Source organism: Cariama cristata, unplaced genomic scaffold (genome assembly GCF_000690535.1).
Source record: "Cariama cristata isolate BGI_N322 unplaced genomic scaffold, ASM69053v1 scaffold19833, whole genome shotgun sequence".
Classification (NCBI taxonomy): domain Eukaryota; kingdom Metazoa; phylum Chordata; class Aves; order Cariamiformes; family Cariamidae; genus Cariama; species Cariama cristata.
This window is the reverse complement of record NW_009608087.1, coordinates 50,167-59,938: the sequence shown is the minus strand read 5'-3', so window position 1 is coordinate 59,938 and position 9,772 is coordinate 50,167. Positions and strand designations below refer to the sequence as shown.

The window sequence follows — 9,772 nt, the reverse complement described above, 5'->3', positions numbered from 1 at the left end:
AGCTCCCTGCAGGGGAATATATCATCGTGCCCTCGACCTTTGAACCCAACAAGAATGGGGATTTCTGTCTGCGAGTCTTCTCTGAAAAAAATGCAAATTCCACGTATGTAGCTTTTTTTGTAACCGTGTAGGAGCGGTATGGGCACATGGGTGATCTCGGTCCCTCTCACGGGTGTGAAAGGATGGAGCAGCCCAGGGCTGGGGTACGTCGGCTTCCCACAGGGAGCTGGAGGGGGGAACGCGCAATCGCCCTGCGTGGATGAGGTGGTGGCAGTTCGTGTTTGTCCCGTTTTCCCAAGTGCAACTGAGGAAGGTCTGAGTAAACTTTGCAGGAAGGAATAGTGTAAGCAAAACAATAATAATAATAATATAATATAGTAATAATTATTACTACCAGCTCTACTTGGGTAGACATTTTTAGTTATTGGGCTGTAGGCAGCTGGTCTGGCGAGAAGAAAGCCCCCCTGAGCAGCAGGCTGGGCTCTCTGCTTGGGAGACAGAGGTGCACGTGTGCTTTCGGCTGTCTGGGTACACACTGATTGCAACAATTGATCTCACACCTTTGAGATCAGGCTGGAAAAAAAATTCAAGATACTCGCTCAACCAAATGATACCTTTGATAAAATTTAAATGGGTTTTAATGGAACTGGCTCAAACCATGCTGTCAGCTGTGAAGCCACGAAAAAATTTAGACCTATCACATCTTTTAAGAGCAGCTGGGCTAATGCCTTGGGAAGGGGTGTGGGGTCTTTTGTATTGCGTTCCCCAATTGAAAGCAAGCAGAAACCTTTCTACTATTCTGTAATCTTTTGTTGCATGTTTCTGTAGCGGTGAGAAAATTGGGATGTCAGTTGTGTGAAGGCACATTCAGCTTTTGATGGGCCCTTAGCAGGGCTTATGTACCGACTGTAGCTGTGCTGTTCCCACCGCAGCTGGGGGACAGCGTGAAACATTTCTCCTCCGGCTCTGGCATGTCCAAATTGCTTTAAGGAGCTCACTTTTTGCTGTTATAAAGGGGGAAAAAAAAAAAAAAAGACTTAATAAAGTTTGATTTGCACCCAAGAGCCTAGTCTGGGGCTAAGGTGTGTAGGCAGTGGCACTAAGAGTGACCCAAAGGGTTCTATCTGACCCAAAATCCTGTCTGTGCCTCTGCGGGATGTTGCACAGTTTGTAATGTGTTGTGAAATTCTTGTTGCTATTAACTGGCAAAATACTGCTTTCACTGGTGGTATGCAGTGTCTGTGGCTGAGTAATCCAGTAACTTTTGAACACTCGTCGTTATTCCCGTAATTTAAAAAGTCTCTCTTTAACTGAAACTTGAAGGAAGGGCATCAGAGAAGTGACTTGCTTTATTTTTAATATTGATTTCTTTATCTTTCTAGGGTTATAGATGATGAAATTGAGGCCAATTTTGAAGAGGTATATCTTAAATGTTTTAAATGGAGATAATTTTGTTGTAAATAAGTGGGGTTGGAGTCCCTGTTCCCTGTGCAGGGCAGTGTTTTTTCTATAGGCGTTATCAAGAACTGTTGTTCCACTTTAGAAACAGACCTTTCAATAACCAGAGCTGAATGTCCAGCACGTGGAAACCCTATACGCAATAATGGAAACCTGTGTTGTCCTTTATCCTGAGCGGTGAGCTTGGGCTTCCCAGGTAGGGGAGATCAGGAACTCTCTGCAGAGGTAACTGGAGCCGTGGGAAATTCCCTTTGCTCTCCAGGAATCCTGGAGTGCAGCCTTTTAGCCGTACGGGCGGTTTTGCACGTGATGTTGTTTCCATGAATAAGTAGTGGCTCACCGTATGTTTAGCATTGCTCGAGCTGGGGATGTTTTGCCTGCTAATGCATCTACCCCTGTGTGATTTTTTTTTTTCTTTTTTTTTTTGCAAGATAAGAAGTTAACATTTTGCTTTCATTTCTTTAAATGAAGACAGCTAGTCACAGCAGTAGCAGCAGCAACAATGAAATCCTGAATTCAGTAGTGATTTTTTTAATAAAGAAATTCTAATATTTTTCTTTCTTAGTAAAAGCCATTGCGAAAGTTCTCTAATTCCTGCAGTGCTTGCAACACCAGCATTTTGAGGTGCCTCTGAAAATAAAACTGATTAAAATCAAAGTAAAAGTACTCTGTACCTTCAGCTTTGCCAGTCAAATTGTGTTTTACTAGGGGCAAGGAAATGCGTTAAGTCCTTGGGCAGAAAATTTCCTCCTCTTTTCCATGTTCTCTGTTTCTCTCCTAGACCGAGATCAGTGAAGATGACATTGAACCCAGCTTTAAAAAGCTTTTTGGACAGCTAGCAGGAAGTGTAAGTATTTTTCTCTTGACATCTTACTGGTAACATGGGTGAGTGGGTAAGAGGGATGCCTCCCCTAGGATGGAGTTTAATTCTTGCGCTGAGTCAGATCTCAAGCATGTCCAAAATTGTGCATGCAAAAAAAAATCTGTGTAATCACCCATCTGCTTATACAACGGATTTGTGAGTGCTCCTGGTGAACAATCTTCACTCTCTTTGAACTGCAGGCTCAGCTTTTATCTCTGCTAGTCCCTAATTCTGTCCTTTGGGCAGAGCATTTGGTGCAGGCGCATGGGTCCCTCCAGGAGATGCTGCTTCTCCCCAGGCTGCTCTCACCTGCCCGAGGGCTCGGGCAAACCCCTCAGCCTGGTGTGCTAAAGCCTGGGAATTGCTGGTGCTCCTGGGAAAGGGATGTGGGGAGAGAGCTTACCACTTGCGTTTCCATCTGAGGGAAACAAACTCCAAGGGATGTTTGAACTTGGCCAACTCACCCAAAGGAGTCAGAGGCTGCTTATGAGACGATGTCTGCAGCTCACAGTGAAAAACCTGTTTTCCTCTTTTCCACAGGATGCAGAGATCTCCGCCTTTGAACTGCGCAACATCTTGAATAAAATCATGGCGAAACGTAAGTACCTTCCTCCAACTGCGGCTTCAGTTGGCGACCAGCAGGTTTCCAGCGTGGCCATGAGAGCACGGAGCGCACCACCAACCTGGGCAGACTCAAAGCCCTGGGCTGTGCCCCAGACCTGCGGCTCGGCTCTCCGTACGGCCACGGCCACGTGCTGTCTCTGCTTCTTCGTGGGGCTGCAGGAACGCTGGGGCTGTGCCAGCACCGCAGGTGTGTTTCACAGGGTGCGTATGGCTGCCTTTTATCCCAGCATCTGCTACAGGGAATTGGCTGCCAGGAAGATGGACGGATTTGAGTAATGCTTGATAATAATCAAGAGAAGGTGTTGCTGATACTTTAATATTGAACGACTCGGGATTCAAACAGTAGCCCAGCCAATGGTCTGGGATGTCCCTGAGGAGGAGGAGAAACTTTGAAACTCTGGGCTGCTTTTTCTGTGAAGTGATTCAGAGCTTGGCTCTGCATTATCTTCCTTTCCATTAAACAGTGCTCAAGAAATAAGTGCTTGGAGAAATAAGGGTCTCTTTAATTTCCAAAGTGAATTCTTAGCCAGGTAGCCAGGACTGTGTTGTATGTCTGTGTGCACCAGCTAGTTAGCAATGGTGTATTGCTGGTTGTCAGGCTTGATTTGATGTTCTTCCCTTAGATGAAGCTACCTACCACTGACCTCCATAGGTCAGAAGTCCACGTTGTCCACAAAAGTCCCCCTTGTCTTTGCAGGCAAACAAATAAGGGCAGGAAAGCTTTATCTCTGTCTCTTCTGTAGCACGCCTACAAACTAGACTGGGCTGTTTGCTTGGGGAAACATCACAGCTAACTTTTAGCCTAAGTTTCTTTGTCAGTTGCAAAGGAAGGCGCTGATGCCACGGAAGCAAATAAGGACTGATGTGTATTCACCGGTTATAGAGCTCATAAGCTATTTAGGAAGGTGCTGTGGTACAGCACGCAACGATAATCCTTTTCTGCTCTTTCTTTACAGGCCAAGATATTAAATCTGATGGCTTTAGTATTGAGACATGCAAAATCATGGTTGACCTGTTAGATGTATCCTTTAAGGCTGTTCCTGGATGATGTTTTTCTGCCTGCACTGAAGCAGGGGAGACACCTTTGCAGTGCTGGGTCTGTACTGATGTACTAATGACTTCTGAGGTGGAGAAGCTGGTTTTACCCTGGTTCCCCTGAATAAAAATGGTAGCCCTTGCTATTACTGCTGAGCATGGCACATGCATTCTCCCAGGCAGTGGCAAAAATCCATTATCAGACAGGATGATCTGCTTTGAAGTTTTCCCAGCTGTTGCGTGTTCTGGTTTAGCTGGGGACAAAGCGATGTTTGTGCTGGGAAAAGGCACCTGGCTCTCAGCACGGTGTGGATCGCCTTGGCTGTAAAGCTAAACGTGCACATCTGGGTGCGCTTCACTGCTCTGTTACTTGGCTGGAGTTGGGAAGGGCATTGTAAAGCCGTGAGGACTTAGCAAATAGAAAATGAGGGAAATGGATACAGGAAGCAGAGAATGTGCTGGATTTTAGGAGCTTTTACTCCTAAGAGTAAGGGTAAAAGTATAGGATGAAGGATCAAGTCTAAGAATAGTTGTGTTCAGCTTCTCTACACAGTGGGAGTTGAATTGGCATAGTTAGAAAAAGGGAAAATTACCAAAACAAAATGATGCTGTGCTATAATTTGGTGTAAAATATGGCAGTCTGTAGGGACTCCTTAGCAGGTTTTGGGAGCAATGTCATGACCAGGTTCTTTTGTTAGTGTTTGTGCAAGAACTTAAGTTCACCAAATAGCAGGTTTGGTTGGGGCTTTTCCTGTTTATAATCCAGACTTAGGACTCCTGCTCCTGTAACTGCAGCGTTGAACCAACTACATAGAACAAAAAGGCATCATCTCAGCTGTTTTATAGATGTACTGAAAAGAGAGCTGCCAAAGGCAGAGCAGAAAGAGCTTGTGAACTGATCATGGTTTAAATGAATCAGTTCTCTTACTGATTTAGAAAGGCATCTTGGACAACAATTATGTATTCAACAGGATGAGTCCTTCAGAGAGGACTTGCATCCTTTTCTTAATTGCCATGTTTTTTTAAGTCACAACTGCCCACATATGTAAACCCCAGCACAGGGAGGTGAAACCCTTTTTCCTTCCATTCGAAGAGATTTTCTTAACTCGAAGAAGAATGATGGGAGTGGCAAACTGGGACTGAAGGAGTTCCACACCCTTTGGACAAAGATTCAGAAATACCAGGTAAGACACGATGGTTTGGGGAGAACGCGTAATCAAATGTAGAGGTGGCTGTAGACCGATTTGCCTCATACACCGTGTACAGTCGCACTTCCCAAAGCAGGGACCCTGACTTCAGCTCACAATGCGTTTGTGTCCTCAGTCCCCAAGGTTTTGTCCCTGGGAGCCCAGGGGTGCGACTGCTTGTCCTTCAGGCGCTCGGGTGAAGGGCTGAAGGAGAGGCTGCCTCTCTTCCTGCCTTACTCTTGGAGGGGTTTCTGTTTTGTTTTAACTCGTGTCCAAATATGCTTATCCTTTCCGATTAACAGTGCGAGGTTTTGGTGTCAGTCTTGCCACTTTGGTAGCGATAGTGCCATTTTGCACAGACGTTCAACGAATTCTCTGGAGTCTTTTATCTGCTCTGGCTGCTGCATTAAAAGAACGTACTTTCTAAAGCCACTTCTAGATGAACTCGGAGATCAGTATCTAGTCCTTCAAACCAACGTTGCAAGGGCTCCTAAGTAACATGCAGGCTGCATTTCAAAATGTTTGACTTCTGACAAAAGTCAAAACACGCTCTGAATTATTGACGAGTTTTGACTTTGGGTTTTGTGTTCTGCAGAAAATTTACAGGGAAATTGATGTGGATCGATCTGGTACCATGAATTCATATGAGATGAGGAGAGCGCTGGAAACAGCAGGTATTTATATTGGTCTGTCTCATTTTAGAATTATATCAGTTTCAAGCTGGGTTGATAGATGTTCACTAGTCTCCTGTATATCACTTGTAAGCAGAAAAATTCTGTGTTCCCAGACCTGAAAGGCCTCCGTTTAATCTAGGTGCTTAGCCTGGGCTCTTGCCTTTGTGTAGCGGCATCTTGCCACACAGGCACACTAAAAGCATCTCAAAGGAGTGACAGGTTTGCAGTTGTTTTCCTTAGTGACCAGCCTTTGGAGCAGTACAAATAACTGCAACAATCTGGTCTCCTAACAGCGTACTGTTGTCTTCCAGTGCATCAATCTGGGGTACGTGTGGGTTTGGCATAAGCCAGTAAAACCGGGATGCTGTGACCTGGGGAATCAGAAGTGGCCTCACCAAGGGGTGACGCTCACAAGTGTTAACAGAAGAGTCAGTTTGCTTCTGCAACTATTGAAAAGCAAATCTGAGTTGTGACGGTGGGCAAGCGGGGTATCACAGAGCCCTGTGATCCCAAATTAACTTAGTGATCTTCTGGGCCATTGTAAAGTCTGCATTTGGGCTCTCTGGAGCTTTCCCCTCCTGTCACCACCTAAAATGAGGCTGCGCTTCTTTTTGTCCCAAAGTTTAGGTACTCTTTGGAAATAGAGACCCATTTTTACCCACAGAAAGCCACTGCTTCATCTCAGGTCTCAGTGGGCTGAGTCTGGCAGCCGCCTGATCACCCAGGGAAGGACCATGAGCTGCAGCAATTGGCGATGTCCCCTGGGAAACGGGAGTGCAGGTGTGGGAGCACACGCAGCAGGAAGAACACACACGACCGAGTCACAGCTCTAAATCGCTCCAAGTAAAGAAGGGGTTGTTGGGAGTTTCCAAAATGGAGTAAATACTCTTAAAATTTGAGAGTTTAACCAAAAGTAGCTAGTTGACTTTCTGGCAGTGTGTAAGGTTGGGGTTTTTTTGTTTGTTGGAGCTTTTTGCATTTTTTTTTCTTCCTCTTTTTTAAATCCTTGACATTGTATTTTTAGGGTTCAAACTGAACTGCCAGTTACATCAAATCATTGTGGCTCGTTTTGCTGATGAAGACCTCATCATTGACTTTGATAACTTTGTCCGGTGTTTGATTCGGCTGGAAACCTTGTTCAGTGAGTACACGCTTAATAACTAGACAGACGCTATCACTTTGTGTTTTCAAGTCCAGGTTAAGTTAGTGAGTCAGAGAACTTTGTACTGGAACAAAGGCAACTTCAAGGCTGAGCTATGAATCTGGCAACCCAGTCTGCATGCTACTCCTAGATCTAGAAATAAGCCTTTTATCTGAACCAGAGCCAGTCTTCTGTGTAAACAACTAAATGTTGAGTTAAAAAAAGGCAAAAAAAAAAATGTAAAAAAATCTAAACACTTATTAACATTATTTGCCAATCTATACTACAGACTGAACTATTAAAAATGTTCGGTCTTATTCTTGCACAGGAGCATGCAATGACTTCAGAGTGGGCCTTTCTGGTTTGGGGTGCAGACCGTTGTCAAATTTGAGACTCTGGGACTAAATTTCTTTCTGAAGCACAAGGAAGGGGAGGACTTTCCAATTAGTTCTTATTCATCCTTGTCTGTCATCTCTTCCTACCACAGAAATGTTTAGAAAACTGGATACTGAGAAAACTGGAACAATAGAATTGAACCTTGTTAATGTAAGTTCATTTAGCTCTAAAATGTTTGTTTTCATCTTTATTTTTTGGGTAAAGAGTTTACTAGTAGAGACTGTCCTGCTCCATTCTGACTGATTATAGCTGGTTATATGTATTCACATATACGCTGGATTTCTATAGCTTGTGTATTTGTAAGGAGTCTTAAGAAAGGTTACTGTTTTTTAAAATTTACCTATATCACATTGTATTCTCTAACAAACAAGGTTACTTGAACCAGAAGCCACTTATCCCTTAAGGGCAGTAATTTTGGCTGATATGTATGCAGGCTTCTTCCCTGCCTCTTCTGTCAGCAGCAGAGTAAAATGTAGGTGCAGTAGTGACTCATGGTATTGACTATGTCTGCTTCTTTCTGCACCATGTGTGCCCTGTGGAAAGGACTAAGTTTGGAGAAAACTACCCTCCTACACACATTTGACTTGCTTATTACCTGAACATAACTTATTTCTGGACCTAAATAAGGAATACGCAAATCATCCCAAAACTCTTCTGACTTAAATGACACATAAATTTAAATCATTCAGGAAAGATCCTAAAATTGCTTCTCTAACAATAGACTTTCTTCCACATGCTAGAAATGGGACCATGCATACTTGCTACAGGTATTTTTATGAAACTTAACCTTGGGCCATTTTCCTCTCTCTCTCTTGTTATAGTGGTTGTGTTTTACTGTCATTTGAGCCACTGACATCAGCTCAAGAGACCTCAAAAAAGAGCAAGATCAGGTGAAGATAATCAAGTAATATCCTTACATGAATGTGCCTTAACTTACACATGGCAAATTTTGCACATAGTTAAAAGAAGGAAAGTGTTCTACTTCAACAACAGAAGAATCTGCAACCTCATTTGTATGGGTCTGACAGGCTTTATCTACTACTTATATATCCCCTGTACAAGAGCTTTAGTATAAATTCTCACTGCAACCTTTGGAAACACTGCTTTGCCAATATCTTTGTATTATTTCAGGTGTTTTACATGACTTCTGGAAGAAAGCTCATTATAGCTTGACAGTCTGGTTTAATAAGTGCTTTTTGAATAACAAACAGCTCCATTCTATCCTGTGCATCTGAAACCAGAAAAGGGATGGTATTGTCTATCTCTGAATACAGGTGTTTAGGCAAGATGTGGGTCCCTTGTATGCTTTCTGTCAAGCCCCAGCATTATTCTGGTTAAATAGTCATTGAAGGATTTGAGGAGCAAGTACACATTTGACCAAACTGAAGGACAATGTCCTTTCCCTTCTGCCCCCAACCAGAAAGCCTGTGCTCTCAGGTGGAATCTTGATTTCCTGCATCTTATTCATCTTCCTTTGAAATACAAGAAAGTATTTATATGAAAACAGCAGAAATAAAGTTTGCAAGACTGTTATTCCTTCTGCAAATAAGCACATTTTTTCTTAGAGTGTGATCACCATCAGAGCTTTTGTTGCCAGGAAGAGTGTAGGTTGCTTTTTAAAGGGGAAAACAATATTCCAGAGCTGACTCGGCACTGACAGACACGCTGGATGTGTGTCAGTTAATAAAATGGTAGATAGTCTGATACTTTAAAAGATTAATGCTTGAAAAACTAAAGCTTTCCAAGAAAGGTGGTTGATACTATATACCCTATACCCAACCTATTAAAATCATGCTGCTTCCAAGAGTTCTCACTATAGCTGATTTAAGTTTGCCCACCTGAGGCATTATGTCCTCCTTCCTAGGAACAATTTCTTGTATTTATGGGCGCCTGTTCAGAAAGCAGTAAGGACTTACCTAGTAGGAAAACATGAGCCTGAAGGGTGAGGTTAGTGAGGCACTTCATAAATACGCCTAAGGAAAGATTTGATCCTCTGTGTTACATAGTGTTTGTCATCAAATGATTATTCCCAAATAGATGAAGGATAGTTCCATGGGAAAGGCTTTATTTAGAAAATAAATTTTTTCTTAAGTATGTCCCTTAGATTTTAAGGTTAACAAAGGTCATATGCAACTAACAGATTTGGCTTAATTTTAAATGCAGGAAGACCGTCTTGAACAAATGGGGGAGAAGGGGTTCAATTTAATACAGAAAGTAGTTGAAAGTTAGTGTAATGTAGAACAGCAGTAACTGGTAACATTTTCTGATAGTCTAATAAAAACCGGACACTAAAATACCCAGAGTTAAAGCTTAAGAGGAGACAAAAGTTTAATTGTATAACAGTCAAGTAAAACCAAGTAAGTTGTCAAGAACTACAGGAAGTTTCTACACTTAG

The 9,772-nt window shown here is 42.9% G+C and overlaps 1 protein-coding gene across 1 annotated transcript in view; it reads left to right on the top strand.

Annotated features, from left to right (window-relative positions):
* CAPN2 (calpain 2, (m/II) large subunit) overlaps nt 1–8,222 on the top strand; it is a gene marked incomplete at its 5' end in the record, with an annotated part of 26,111 nt that extends 17,889 nt beyond the window's left edge. The window contains 10 exons of the mRNA XM_009697008.1: nt 3–103; nt 1,383–1,419; nt 2,240–2,305; nt 2,861–2,918; nt 3,901–3,965; nt 5,095–5,163; nt 5,762–5,840; nt 6,865–6,981; nt 7,469–7,527; nt 8,199–8,222. Coding sequence (XP_009695310.1) covers nt 3–103; nt 1,383–1,419; nt 2,240–2,305; nt 2,861–2,918; nt 3,901–3,965; nt 5,095–5,163; nt 5,762–5,840; nt 6,865–6,981; nt 7,469–7,527; nt 8,199–8,222 — 675 coding nt within the window. The remainder of the gene's footprint in view (nt 1–2; nt 104–1,382; nt 1,420–2,239; nt 2,306–2,860; nt 2,919–3,900; nt 3,966–5,094; nt 5,164–5,761; nt 5,841–6,864; nt 6,982–7,468; nt 7,528–8,198) is intronic.
* Nucleotides 8,223–9,772: the final 1,550 nt, after the last annotated feature.